At 42.6% G+C, this 15,327-nt stretch overlaps 1 protein-coding gene across 2 annotated transcripts in view; it reads left to right on the forward strand.

The window, feature by feature from the left end:
- MNAT1 (MNAT1 component of CDK activating kinase) overlaps nt 1–15,327 on the forward strand; it is a 574,189-nt gene that overhangs the window by 171,542 nt on the left and 387,320 nt on the right. For both annotated transcript variants that reach the window (XR_014968776.1, XM_085626176.1), the window contains exon 2: nt 1,246–1,398. Coding sequence is in view for 1 of the 2 variants with exons in the window: in XM_085626176.1 (XP_085482302.1) it covers nt 1,246–1,398 (153 nt within the window). In the remaining variant the exon portion in view is untranslated. The remainder of the gene's footprint in view (nt 1–1,245; nt 1,399–15,327) is intronic.

Consider the following 15,327-nt stretch of genomic DNA (forward strand, 5'->3'; position numbering starts at 1 on the left):
GACCTCGTCGAGACACCATTCGCACATGTCCTGGCAGGCCGCCATTGCCTTATGACATTCAGGGAACTCAAACACGCCCGAGCGGCTCAACGCCCTCGCCAGCCAGGATAGGCGGGCGAAGACACGTTCCCTGTTACTTGGTGACCAGGTGGTTATCGAGGACCGCAGCCTGGGTAGAAGTTCAGAATACCATTTGAACCAGGCGCCTGGTCCGTTATCAGAAGCATTGGAACTATATTTGACAGCCAGAAAGGGACAAGAAGTGGTGGAAAGGAACATCTCATGGTTCAAAATGATTGAAACCTCACCTCGACAAACACCACAATTTCACCTGGGAGAAAACGCTGACCGGCCTAAATACGAGAAAGTTGACACTGTGGATAATAGACCTGAGGTTCAGGGCTTAGTGGATACCCAAGAAGGTCGGCACAAGTGTGCACAAGCCGGCCCCTTCGCCTGTGATCCACCTGCTCGTAGTCAATCCCATTGGTACATCTTGTGACCTAATCCTCAACCCAGCCTGCGGCTCAAGGACTTTGTATGTCAAGCAAACTGACTTTTATTATTCAAGACCTAGTTGTGGAGGGATGTAGCTGGTTAGCAGTCCTGCTATCCGGGAATCACCTGGATGTGTATGCACTGCATCCTCTGGCCAGGCGTGGCCAGAGGTTTTAAATAAAAGGGAGTGGACCGCCCGGACTATCACTCTGACACACAATCCTAGAGTCCCTGAGTGGTATGTCCAAGAGATCCGAGAGCGGAGCCTACCAGACCTGGTGGTCCACCAGGGCAACTTCAGTGCACAACACTAAGGGCGACATGACCTCTGTGTCGCCCAGCCCTTTCATGAATTATTGAATTATCAATTTTTGGAAGGTAGATGTGAAGCTGGCGCGGTGAGTGAAACGCTCGCTGCTGCTGCTGTTATACACTGACCTGCGGCTACAAATTTAAATCTCTGGCAAGGCCACCTCAGTCTACCCTCATTCCGAGATCTATGAAGAGCTATTTAAGAACAAGTTTTATTACTGCATTCATTTGTACTAGAATTTGACGTATTTTCTGTGATCCTTTTCTTTTTCTGATGCGCTGGATTTAAACCTGTTCCCATATTATTGCTGTTAATATTAGTAATTAATACTTGTTTTGACCTAGGTGGTAGGAGAGGCCGAAAGTCTAAAAATTAGATAGACATTTCTCAATCATCCATATGAACACTGCTTGTTTCTTCCTTTTGCTTTCTAGATGTGAGAGCTGTGTGGAGCTCCTGTTTGTCAGAGGGGCTGGAAGCTGTCAGGAGTGTGGAACAGCTCTACGAAAAAACAATTTTAGAGTTCAGCTCTTCGAGGATCCCACGGTAGACAAAGAAGTCGAGATTCGAAAGAAGGTGCTAAAAATGTGAGTGTTGTCTTTTCGAAGAACGATTTTTTCCCATTTGGGGTATCCTGTGGAGGGCCCATATCCATGTAATATTTTCCGGATAACCACAAGTTCATTATTTCTAGGGGTGCATGAAAATTAGCGTGGTTAAATTTTGCGTAATTAAAGCAAAATCACGCGGAATGCATGCTGTCTTTTTGTACCATATTTTAGTGCAAAATGCATCCATGCATAAATTTTTGGGCACAAGGATGCATTTAAACAAGAGTACCTCCAACAACAGCTGTGCGCTCGCTGTAATGTTTTACTGCGGATTACTGTAGATTGCACTTTTCGCTGTAATTTTTAATTGTGAATGGTGCATAATTATGCAAAGTGGTGTAATGGCGTAATTTCGGCTAGCCAGTGAATGAAACTGGCGTAATTTACATTTCACCCTCTCCCAATTATTTGTTTTTAGATTGTGTGTACATGTATCTTCTGATAAGTATGCATGTATGCTCTACTCGTTCTTCGATCTCTTTGAAGCATTTGGACTTCTAAGAGCAGCGTCAATCAACATGATTTGCAGCACCACTCCGAATCTCATGCCTTACACTAAACTCATTCCTCATGATCAGGGCCACTGAAATTTTGTGACAAGGAAGAACTAAAGTATACATCAGTGTTGGCTGAATTATGCGGCAAGAGAAAGCAAAGTATGCAGTATCCTACAACACATTTTGTGGGAGTATTGAATATTTTGTCATTTTAACACATAATTACAGCATTCAGTAACTGAAATGTGACCAGTTAACCTTTGCAATAGCATGCCAATTCTGTGGCAACATATCAGTCAGAGTTTTTAATAACTTTCCATTCATTTGAGCTAGGAACAAAATACTTTTGTGTTAAAACCTTCAAATCATGCAGTAGATGAGTGTTTAGGGTAAGTCTGGCAATCCACAATTATGAGGAAAATGCCACATCTGCAGAATCACGTTTCAGTTGCACTTATTTCTCTTTGTCTCTCACAGACACACACACACTACCCCCCGTTGAACAATATCATTATATAACTTAAACAAACATTCATTCGATAAACATGAATATACAACAAAAAATACCCTTCCGTCAAGGAGGTTTGGAATCTTTCTGTTCTTTGATCACTTCTTGATTTTTATATGCTGGGTAAAGGGATAGATCATGTGTTAGGGTGAGATCATAACATATCTGTTTTAATTGCTGATTGTAAGGATACGTTATGTATTCTACTTTGGATTAAAGCAAATAACGTGAGAAATAAACTCTTGATTGTATCTCATTCCATCGTTCATGGCTGAACTTATCAGCTTGTATCCAGTATCTGCCCTTTATCTCTGCTTTAGCAATCCATTGAGTTTTGTTTTTGTTAAGCGTATAATTAAGGCCACTGCAGGATCTCATTTGAAAGCTATTCCTTCAGTGCTAGCAGCAAAGTGGGTACAAAAATATCAGTACCTGCTCCTCTGGGGTGTTTTTTGAGCCGTGCTCTGCCAGCTAAGTCGGGCCCAAAAGATGCATTTCCCTCACTAAGCAATAGTCTCCGGGAGCTCAGAATTCTTTTACAACCTGATGTCTGCTCACCCTACTCGAATAAACATTCTGTGAAACTCCATGAATAGATTTAGCTTGAATGTTTTCAGGGAAGATCCCACCCACAACACACAGACATATTCTCAATATATGTGCTAGTAGACCTGCCCTTTAACTTACAAACCATAATGCTCTAGGCCTTTCTCATATAACTTTTCTCTAAATGGTAGCAAAGTCCTTTCTAACCTATTAACCAACTGAGCACTGAACACTCTTCTAGCTATAGTAATAGTCCCTCAGGCCCTGTGGGAGCCTGAAGTTTTATAAGATCTATCCTCCTGTTTTGGTTCACTTTGAAAGTTAAACCCCTACTAATGACCTTTCCCTTTTCGCCTCAGAAGCATAGCTTCGAAATTACCAATCAACACTGCCGTCAAGTCATGCCCTACCATCAATATCATTACTTCAGGTGTCAAATTTGCCTAAAAATATTCCCAATAGCCGTCATAACTTCCAATTATTTGATTGCATCTTGCAGAATGTAAGTCACATGTTGCCCCTTGAGTAATCCACCCTAATGTCGAGTGTCACTGAGAATGGAGCTTGTTCTAAGACAGTGATAAAGCCTTTCAAAGTGTTTCTGATCCATGTCATAAGTTTTGTATACACCTGGGTGAGGTCAACTCAGAATACGATTTGTGCTTGTATGAGAAGAACATGGAGCTCCGGATCCCCAGGAAAGGTCCTCCACACATTCACAAGACCCTGGTCTGCCAGTCTTTTTCTGAAGCTTTCCCGTGCCAGTTTTGTGATAGCTTCACCACCCACCGAGTGCTAAATCTTAGGTTGAATAACCATGTTCAGGTGATCCACCTCGGTCACATAAATCCTGTGATATTGTGCAGTAACCTCCCGAAGAAAACAATCCTGACCCTGGTACAGCTGGAGCAGTAAGTGGTGTAGTTGCTGCTGCCTCCTCACAAACTAGCTTTTCTCCACTGCAACAAACTACAGAATCACACCTCTTTTGAGGTGCAGGTGGTGAAATACAAAAACAGAGGAGAGAAACATGGGTACGGCGGGGAGCAACTTTAATAAATAAAAAAAAGTGTGGGCATATGAGGTCAAATCCTTCCATAAGAAAGTGCACCAAAAGAGGAGGTGGGCCATCAAAGCTAGTTTTGTAACTGGCCTGGGGCCCACACCTTTCCACTTTCCCAGGTTGCAGCTATTCCAGATTGACAAAAAAACAAGGAAGAGCAGCCACGTTATGTCTGTTTATGGAGTTGTATTTAATGTATTTGAGCAGAGGGAGCCAACTGGAGGTCATGAAAGCATTTTCAACTTCCTAAGGTAATTGCTACTATAGGGAAGCCCTTGATGCCAAGATCTCCTAAAATGGCATTTGGACCACCGTTAAAGGCATGAAATCACATACGAATTCTGGGTCTGATTTTTTGAAAGACAGCAATTTAAATAAACCCTTTAAGTCAACCCTACTTATACAGTCAAGGCTCTGATGAACTAATTTGTGTGGAAGATGTGAAGCCAATGTCGACGACATTGGGATCGTTGAGAGGGAAGAAAAGCTGTGCTGTTTGTACAGGTAGATCTTGCTAGTGAATTCGGATGTAGAAGTATATATGAAGATTCTAGAAAACCGAATGTTAGCTGTTATATTTGAGAAAATATGTCCAGATCACACAGGAATTTTAAAGGGCAGACTGGCCTTTCATAATAATAAGTGGCTGTCTCACCATTTCAAAAGTAATAGTAGACTGTCCATTGTCCCCACTGCTTTTGCACTGGCAGTGAAGCTGCTGCCTATCAAGATAAGGGGATGTTACGTGATTAGAGTGTTACAGGTTTGTGGATAGTGTCTTTAAGATATCACTGTTTGCACATGATGTCATGCTACACCATATGGACTTCAGGACATCACTCTGTGCGCTAATGGATGTCCTTCCATTATATTTCAGAGTTTAAGGTAAATGCAGATAAGACAGCTCCTCCTGATCAATCTGGGGGTAGGGGAGGTGACTAGTATACGGGAGAGTGTTCCATTTAACTTAAATACCTGGGTGTTTATATGAGTTTAAGGGTGAAACGGTTGTAGAGAGCAAGCAAACCAAGTAGATTGGACCTGTCTAGTTGCCACATCTTGTATTGTCTTAATGTAGCAGTGATGCCCCAGTGAGTTGTTTAAAAAGGTATCTCACTACTGCGTGGAAGCAGTACTTTTCCACATGCCAGAATTGTAACTTTGATACACTTTGTTAAAACATTGTCTTTGGATATACTGTTCAGGTACATTCCTGTTTCTGGTGCGCTAATCGATTGGTGAAGAGTTTACCATTTTGACAGAAGCACATGAGGGCTGAGGATAGTATGCATGCCACAGATATCAGTGGGGTCCAACTATTTAAGTGCAGAAATAGCAAAATGATTCAGGACTTTACAGTAAAGAGATGTAATTGCTTGCGGCCACAAAACAAGAATATTTTTAAAAAAATGTATAAGCATGTGCATTAGGGTTTGTGAATAGGGTGGTGCCAGCTGCCACACTTGCATGGCTGCCAGTATTCGGAACTCCAGTATGGTTGCCCTTATGGGTCCAGGGTCGATTGTCGAGGTGCTATGACCAGCCCTGGTTGTGGAAGTTGCGGCCCACCTGCTGATCTGCTCCTCTAATACAGGGTCTCATACTGAACTTGGAAATTAATGTAACCCTTTCCCACCTACTTGTGAAATTGAGCAAAATGTCAGCAACGCTGCAGTGACAGCTGCTCTGAGGTAAAGGCAACGCCTGTAAAGGGAGAAGGGCGATATTTAGACCTAGAGTTGAACTAAGAGCTGTTGGTGGCTTGGTACCTGGCCTGATGTAGACACTATAGCGGAGAAGAGCTGATGTGATGGCTCAGATAGGGCACGCCATTGTGTTGTGGCATGTGGGACCTACATGTTTTGGTGGCCAACCAGCTGGTGCGAAAGACAAGTGAAGTTCTGAGGGATTGCTTGTGATTTCTTACCTGTTTCAACATCAGGCTTTAGCCTATCGATGAGTATGCACCTTTTCCGTTTCAAAAGAAGAGAAGGACTTCTTAGCTTTGAAGGTTGCAAGCGCCAAAAAACATTCTGAAGGAATATTTTGAGGGCGCTCTGAGGTTACTGATCCAGGCTCTGACTCAGTGTGAGAGACTGATGATGCCATTATGAAAAGCTTACCCAAAGTGTATAGGCTAAATGTTCTCAGTGGAGGGTGTAACAGAGGATTTTGAAAGTCAGATGGCACAAAATGAACAACACGTCAGCCATCTTGTCTAGAGGCTCTCTGCACCTCGTATCAGAGAGGGTTAGAAGACCAGGCTCTAAACATTGTGAACACTTTGAGCAATTTACAATTGCCTTGGTCACATACCTAGAGGGCAAGATAGATGTCCTTGAAAATGTGGAGAGGACCAGTTATTTCCGCATATTGGGATTGCCTCTAGACACAGAGTACCTGAGGATAGTCATGCTAATTCGTACTACAACAAAAGGTACTTGGGATAGAATCTAGCCCATGTGTTGAGCTCAATTGGTTCGTTTACTGCCTGTGAAGAATACTTCAGGAAGGGAACATTGTGGTGTGATTGGCTGATATAAGACATGTGCATCCAAAGCTAGCGTGGCAGCAAAGAAGTCCAACCTTTCGGTGTTGGCAGCTAAGGTACGTGCTCCATGGCTTGAGTCAAGCCACTGTTCTGTAGAGCCACAATTTGCAAATTGTCAAAAAAGTGTTGGGTCCTATTTAGAGTTTGGCGGACAGGTTACTCCTGTCACAAATGTGACGGACATTCCCTCAGACTAATTATAATTAAGGCTCCCTGTTTTCCGTTTTTACTGATTTTTACAGATAAATACAAACGAAAAACATTTATTTCTTGTCTGTATTTATTTTTAAATGTGGATAAAAACGGATATTGGGTTGCTTTTTGAGTAATTCTAAATACTGTCTACCATGACTGCCAGGCCGTTAGCTGTGTGGATTGATCAGTAATGGGGCTAAAAAAGAAACACACTTTAGTAAAGAGGTTTTAACAGCAGTAATGAAGTGCATTGATTCATCTTCTGCGGGTGCTTACAGCACTGAAACCTAGTAGTTATTCAAGCATGAGTGCATATTTAACAGTTAAATAAATGTGGAAATATACTAATTCAGCTTCATTTTCCCACAAAACCCAAAATAAATATGAATAAATACAGATAAAAGTAGCAAAAAATAAATATGGATAAATACAGACGGAAATGTCCAAAAAATAAATACCATAAAACCGGGAGGCCTAATTCTAATAGGTGCTTTCGTATGTAAGGCACCGGTAATTTGGCGGGCGAGTAACCGCCAATCTAAATCTGGCCCTTAGTATCTTGGTGGTATGAGGCTTCTCTCTGATTCCCTGCAAAGCTGATTGTGAATTTAGAATGGCGGTGTCTACAATTTTGCTCATCCGAAGGTGGCCTTGGTTATTTGCAGGCAAAAACTGTAGGCCAGGTGATGGTGCTGGGTAAGCTTGTGCGAAGTCAGCACCTTTCTATGTTACAAGGTTAGTTTGTTGTAAAGTCTGTTTAATGTTTTCTTCTTCCCTATTGGCCGGAAGGAGATAGCACATGGACACTTTCATATTAGATTGGTGAGGGTGGTGGTGGGATGGGGGGGTGGGGTTAGTCTGTAGTTGTGAGGTTGGATGTTTTATTGTTTCTCTGTCTCTATTACATTCCCACCTTTCCCCCAACATTCATTTGAATGTAAAATTGTTTTCAAAACTCAATGACTGATGCTTTAGTAATGTAGAAGAATGATGCCTAAAACAGTAGTGGGTGTTATGCCATGATGTCTGCCATAAGTGGTAGCTGTGTACCTTTTGCTACTATTAAGAGCAATGATAATAGCAGGTAAACTCAAATGAAGTTAAGATGATAGGTGAAAACCAATCGGCAAAGGGATCAATTGGTGTTAATTTAGCAAAATGAAGAGTTAGTCATGAGAGGCCTGAGATTGTGCACAATAGTTTCACACAGTGCTTAATTTGAGCCAGTGGGCGGAACCTGCTCTTATATTTTGGCACCAGCACTTTTTTCCCTGCATCTGATACTGAGAGCAAGAAAGCGAAAAACATACAGATTAGAAAGCCGGAGAAAGACGTCAAAGCCGTCACAAAAGGAGAAAGGAGAAAGCGGGAACCTACAAGAGCGAAAAAATGGGACAGGGAGAGTCTGTTAGTGATTTAAAGACTACCAGCCTAGGTATGCGGCACTCAGATGTTTAATTGTACCGGCTGCTAGATTCTGTACAGAGCTTCGGGCATCGGCACTCTTTCTTTCACAAATTCAGCACTTGATTTTACAACTCCCATAGATTTTAAACATAAACAGTTCCTCAAATTGCATCTTTTGCTTCAGTTCACAAACTCCTGCTACTTCTGACCAATGAGGAATAAGAGGGATAGGTTGTTCAACCTCCACTAGAAGAGAATGAAAGTCATGAACCTATCTCGTTGGCTGTCATATCATGAACACTGAAAAACCTAACTACCATTAGACAACTGAGATAATGCTCCAACTAAGCAGAGTGATAAAGCACACTGTTCTAGAAAATTGTCATTCATGTGTCCAAAGAAATAACTCCACGGTGCTCCAGGAGATTTGATATCCATAAAACATCAGAACTCCTTGGTGACTCCTTTGATGACATTTCAACATCTGAATAGAATACACAAATATATATCTTTAAAACTAGCTGGAACAACAGCACAGCCTCCCTTCAATACAACGAAGGCCCGCCATCGAGACCACAAACTCCAACAAGTTCTTGAATCATTCCTAACAATTACATCGGTAACTCCAACAACGTTGGATCCAGCAGCAATTAAGTCCGCCCTTCAAAACCATGCTATCATCTATATCCAAGGAACTTCTGTTATTAAGACTTGTTGCTTTATTCTAGCTCTACATTTTTGGTACCTATTTATAAATGGTACAGTCCCTATGGAATTCAAAACTGTGTTCATAAATATTCTTACCATACAACCTCCACAATAAACCCAGGAGTCTCTCACCATGACAGACCCATCTTAGTTGTTGCATTTCCTGTCAAGTAACTGATAATTTGCCATAAAATCCAACATCTAGCCTCCCTGGCATCCATTACGGAGTACAAAATTCTAAGCTAAATTGTCGTTTGCTGCCTGCTCCTGCAACCCCCCGCACTTGATCCATACGGACCTCTGTGGTTTTGTCTCTCGGCGCAACACCTCGTTAAACCTTTGGCGGTATTCCGGGTGATGGACGCGGCTCGCAGGCGTTATCCCTATGCCAGTTACCTGCCCCTAGAGGTCTGCCAAGCCTTTGGTACAATTGGCTGGGATTTGACATTAGCAGCATTGGTCCGCTTCAAAATACCCCCGGAATACATCTGCAGGGTGGAACTGTTATATATGGCCCCAACGGCCACGGTCAGGACAAGGCCTTTTTTCCCAAGTCTCTATCACGTACAACATGCTATGCGCCAGGGTTGCCCCCTTTCCCCCAGGGTTGCCCCCTTTCCTCTCTTCTTTTTATTTTGACAATTGAACCCATAGCCCTGCAAATCAGGCAGGAAGTCCAGGATCGGAAGCTTCTACTCAATAACGTAACGCATTCTATAGCTTTATATGCCGATGACATGATCCTCTACCTGCAGGATTTGCTGGAAGACCTAGCCCAACTACTGGTGAGGTTTGGGGAACTATTTGGACTCCTCATTAACGCAAATAAGTCCTGTGCATACTTATGTGGGCACATACACCGGACGATCCTTCCAGTTTAGTGAGGCATATATACCCATGGCTCCATGCACATTTCGCTATTTGAAGATCCAGATGTATCGAGATCCACAAGATATATTGTAAGGTAATCTTATTCAGGCGATCACTGCACTTCAATCTTAGGTAGGTTTCTGGGTAACACTACCTCTGTCAGTGGTTGGTTGTTTTAACCTGGCGCAAATGGTTATGCTGCCACAGCTACTATTTCAATTTGCAAATTGCTGATTGTAATTCTGGCATTGGTGTTTCTACTGTTGAATACTATTCTAATCTAAATCACATGGGGACAGGCCATCGAAGAGTTGGTTTAACTAAACTTGATTTACTGACCACTAGGGGTGGGATGGGAGCCTCTGATTTCAAGGCCTATTTCTTAGCCATACAATTACAATGGCTTTCGTACTGGCTGGCCAGCCATCATTTGCCAGAAATAGGGTATACCACTGCCGAGCTGAACAGGGGTCTGGTGCATAGGCTGATCTGCCCCGGTGTCTGGATGTCGCATATGGATTCACTTTTGTTGTGCACGGCCCGAACGTATTGCAGGATGGCAATGAGATATTCCTCTACACAGGCACCCTACGCGGTCTCTCCAGATCTTCAGGCACACTGACAGCACAGAGGATGGACCTGTGTGAACAAGCGTGGGTGACAACGGTGGGTGCATTGTTCACGGATGGCATGTTAATGAGACTTGCTGACTTTGTTCACACTCATGATGTGTCCAAGACACTTTGTCTGTATCATCCGGTAGGTCAGTGTGCATTGGGCTTCAGATGGTGTAGAAGTCAAGACACATGAGCTACTCCAAGCATTATATAACATGGGACATGGTAGGTACTTGATACGATGGCTCAACAGGGAGCTTCGGGCACAGCTTGACATTCCAGTCATGACCTTAAAAGCTAAATGGGAGGTTGATCTCACCAGAGAGCTAATAGATAAAGAATGGACTAGCATTCTGGAATGCCCCCAAAAAGTCTTTTTTTAAAAAATTTTTTATTGAGGATTCATGTTACATTATAGCAATACAATATGAATAAATTTTGACTAAATAAGAAAACTGAATGAGATATAGGCAAATTACAAAAATAGCAAGAAAATATGAATAAAGCAAGAACAAGGCATGTAGAAGTCGGTTGACGAATTACATTTCTAGTGTCTAATTGAGATTGGAGGTTGTAAATCATAGAATGGTGTGGCGTCGATATTGATATTGAAATTGAGATGCGTATAATAAACGAAGTGCCAGCTGCCACAATCAGAGGAAGAAAGAGAGAGAGAAGGAACGTATAGCTAATGAAGGTATAAATATTAGAGTACAGACGTAGCCATATTCTGAAAATCAGTAAGATTACGACAATCTACTAGTGCGCCAAGCGGCCACTGGTGCCCAAATCTTCAACCCCAATTCTCTTAATTTTTTTCCCTTAAGTTGATACAGAGCCGCCTCCACATTATGTATACCTAGAAATCTGGATAACCACATTTGAAAGGTTGGGGCCTGTGTATCTTTCCAAGCTGCTGAGATTAAGATTCTGAGTACAGCAGTAGAGATAAAAATTAGGGCTTCAGTCTCAATATTTAATTTCAATTGACTTTGACATCCGATAACCTTGTCTCCGACACTCATGATTATCTGGGCATCCAGCAATCCTGACCAGAATGATTCGATCTCTATTTTAATTGATTCTAGTTTCTCGCACTTGTAGAACATATGAATGATGTCGGCTGGGCCTTTACAGCATCTGGGACAATTGCTATTGTCCCTCTTGCCCCAATCATGAAGTTTAGAGGGGGTGTAATAGAGATTGAATAATGTTTTAAAATGTTGAGCTCTTAAATTGGAGGAGCGTAGGATTCTTCTATCCATTTCAAGGGCTCTATCCAGGTCAATATCCGGATCCTCCAACTTTGCAGCCCAGGCTGCCTTGGTTTTACCGATATCGTCCTGGGATTCCTGCAAAAACAGCCTGTACACACCGTTAATTCTAGGATCGCCAACCTTCAAATAATCCAATAACTTACACCTCTCCCTTAAGACGATTCGGGGCCTTATTGATCTGATAGTACTGACCACCTGAGCATATTTATAATCTTGTATACCCTGAAGGGAGTACCTTAGTCTTAATTCTTCCAGAGTTCTGCACTCATCCCTAAGAATTACTTGCCCCAGTGTCAGGATACCTTTTCCTGCCCAGTGTCTCCAGGACCCATCATTGCTTAGATTAGGAAAGAGGCCAGAATTCCAGAGTGGGGTATGGTGATTGTATTTGAAGATTGAAAATATTTTCTGAGTTGCTGCCCAGACCCCCCATATTCCTTCGAGTGTCTTAAGTCTCGTCTTACATAATATTTCCTTTCAGTTCTCCTTAGTAGAACACCAGTAGCCTCACTACCCAGTAGTAATTCAAAGATAGATGGGATCGTGTCTTGTCTTCTCGGGAAGTTTGAGCTTCTTCCCACTGGTTCAAATAAGATAGCCATCTGTGTAAGAAGACAAGACCAATGATAGTATCTAACGTTTGGCATTCCCAAACCACCCCTTTCCTGAGGTAGTGACATGTGTTTCAAAGATCTTCTGACCTTACCATATTGCCACAGGAAATTCATAAAGATGGATTCTATTTCCTTAATGATTTTCCCCTCTATTTTAAAGGGGATCGACCGGAATTTGTATAACACCTTGGGGAGCATAGTCATTTTGATTACATTGGCGCGACCAATTATTGAGAGTTGTAGGGTGTCCATTCTTTTCAGATTCTCCTTCATGGATTCCATGAGAGGGATGAAGTTGTCTCTAATTATTAACTCCGGCTGTGCGTTGATCGTTATCCCCAAGTAGGCCACAGAGTCAACAAATCTGGCGTCTAGCTTGTTTATATTCTTAGAGCAAAGTACCTGTGTCTTGCCCACATTTAGACGATAGCCAGATTGTTCGCCAAACTTACTCGTGGTACCCACTACTTCTCGCATAGCTGTTTCAGGATCAGTAGTAATGACAGCAAGATCATCGGCATATGCCAAAATTTTTGTTTGAAATCCATTTGTAACTACCGGTTTAATTGCTGTGTTGTTGATTATTTGGCGTATTAGGGGGTCAATGTATAGTGCGAATAATATGGGTGAGCATGGACAACCCTGCCTTGTCCCCCTCGTGATAAAGATCTTATATGAACTCTCGCCCATCATTTGAATTTTCGCCACTGGAGAGGCATACATGGCTTGAATAGCCTTCATAAACCTTGGTCCAAACCCCAATTCGACGAGCACACTCCACAAGAATTCCCATCTGACGCGGTCGAAAGCTTTCTCCGCATCTAGGAGGATCATTGCGACCCCTCCTTCCCCGGCAGCATGGATATCAAACAGCGTAATAGCTCGTCTGATATGATCTATGGTTCCCCTACCAGGAATGAAACCGTGCTGCCAAGGGGAGACCAGGGACCCAACGATCCCTCCTAGGCGGGTTGCCAAGATCTTAGCATATAATTTATTATCGGCATTAATTAAGGATATGGGTCTGTATGAGACCGGATTTTCCGTGGGCTTACCTTTTTTATGAAACACCACTATATTGGTGTTCATCCATGACTCGGGGATTAAACCTGTATTTATAACACCATTAAAAAGGTCTAGCAAAAGTATTGATGTTTCTTCAAAAAAGCTTTTGTAAAGCTCGATTGGTAGGCCATCGGGGCCTGCGGCCTTCCCTGCTGCTAGATCTTGTAAGGCATCTGAAAGTTCATCCATAGTGATAGGTTGTTCTAGATTTTCTCTATTGTTATGGGCCACTTTGATCCCTGATCCTGTTCACTCAACCAATGGCTCCACTCTCACCATATCTTCCTGATACAGTATTTGATAGTATCTTTTGAAGACATCTATAATATCCTTTGGCTGCTCATAAATCCTGCCGAGCTCTGCTATGCGTGGGATAATATTTTTTGACGTTGCTTGTCTAATACGTAATGCCAAGGCTCTCCCAGCTTGCTCCCCTGTCTCATAAATTTTCCTTCTCTGTGTTTGGTATTCAGCAGCAGCTTTTTCGGCTAATTGCTTTTGTATCTCAGCTTTGATAGTACTCACTTTTTCTAAGCTTGTAATGTCCGACCTTCTATCCAATATATCTTTCCTATGCTGTTCCTCCGCTGCTGTTAACTTAGAAAGAGAGCAATTAATGAATAAATTAAGTCGTTTCCAGTTACGAGAGGTGTAGCTACTGGTTTCTCCCCTTAAGGCAGCTTTATAACAGTCCCAAACAGAGTTTCGCGATGCACTATATCTGTTGGCATCAAAAAAGGTCTAACGTAAATCGAGATTTAAATTCATCCACTTCACTACCTTACATAGAGCTTATTTAACCCTGCATACAATTAGTAAAACGTTCCTCATGGCCACCTCAACCTGTCCTCGTTGTCAGGCCCCGGAGGCTGAGACCTCTTGCACATCATATGGTCGTGCCCTGTCCTGTCTTTCTACTGGGGAGCTATTTCAACAACACTGGTGAATGTAACTGGCCTAGACTGCTGGAATACACTGGACATGTGTTTCTTGGGACTGCACTCAAAGCCCAAGTGTACCAGGATGATGGTGCGCTTCACGGGACTGACATTACTGTTAGCAAGATGGTTGATCACACTGTGCTGGAAGGCCTCTCCGGCCCTGCAGGTGGATAGATGGCATGAGGAGGTGCTGCGATGGGGACAGGCTCAAAGCAAGGCCTTCAGAAGGGAAGAATATCGAGGCCTCTGGAAGAAACCCATTTGGATTGAATGGGATATGCTACTGGAAGGGTTCAGGGCACAGATCGGCAACATGACAGTTAAAGTGCGCTATAGCTTCTGCATGAATGAATGAATGAATATTACATTTATAAAGTGCTAACTTAGCCCAAGGGCATCAAGGCGCTGCAGAGGACTAGCGTTCAACCGAAAAAGATGCTCAAGCTAAAGTTGGTGTAAAGAGCCAGGTTTTCAGGGCCTTGCGAAAGAGTGTGTGACACAAGACTCGATAAACCATCAGAAGAGAGTTCCACAGCCTAGCAGCGGCAGTGGAGAAGGCTCTGCCTCCCCATCTAACCTTCTTATACATGGATAAGCCCTGCATAAGACCCTCAGACCCCTAGGGCACAAACCCCCTTCTAACAGGTGTACACACTAGGTGGCAAATGTTTGGTTTACGATGAGTGGGTTGAAATGTTTGTATAATGTTTTAATACACTGCATTTAATGATGCTGTATTGTGAGCAACTGACTCTATAGCCTTTTCGTTGTGAGATTCCCTATTCTTTTTTGAGTATTTACATACACAGTCATTCAATGTGATTTACTCCTGATGTAAAATGTGAAAAAATGCAATAAAGTTTGTGTTTAAAGGAAAAGACTCCCTTGAATCTATTTGTTCCCTGCATGAAAACGACATGCATTTCAAACCCTCCAGACAGGAACAAAATCAGCCCGTATCTCCATTTGGAACAGCCTTAAGAAACTACAACAGTCCAATTAATAGAACCATTCCTCTTGGTCAGTACCACTGACCATGCCACTCT

Source organism: Triturus cristatus, chromosome 9 (genome assembly GCF_964204655.1).
Source record: "Triturus cristatus chromosome 9, aTriCri1.1, whole genome shotgun sequence".
NCBI lineage: Eukaryota > Metazoa > Chordata > Amphibia > Caudata > Salamandridae > Triturus > Triturus cristatus.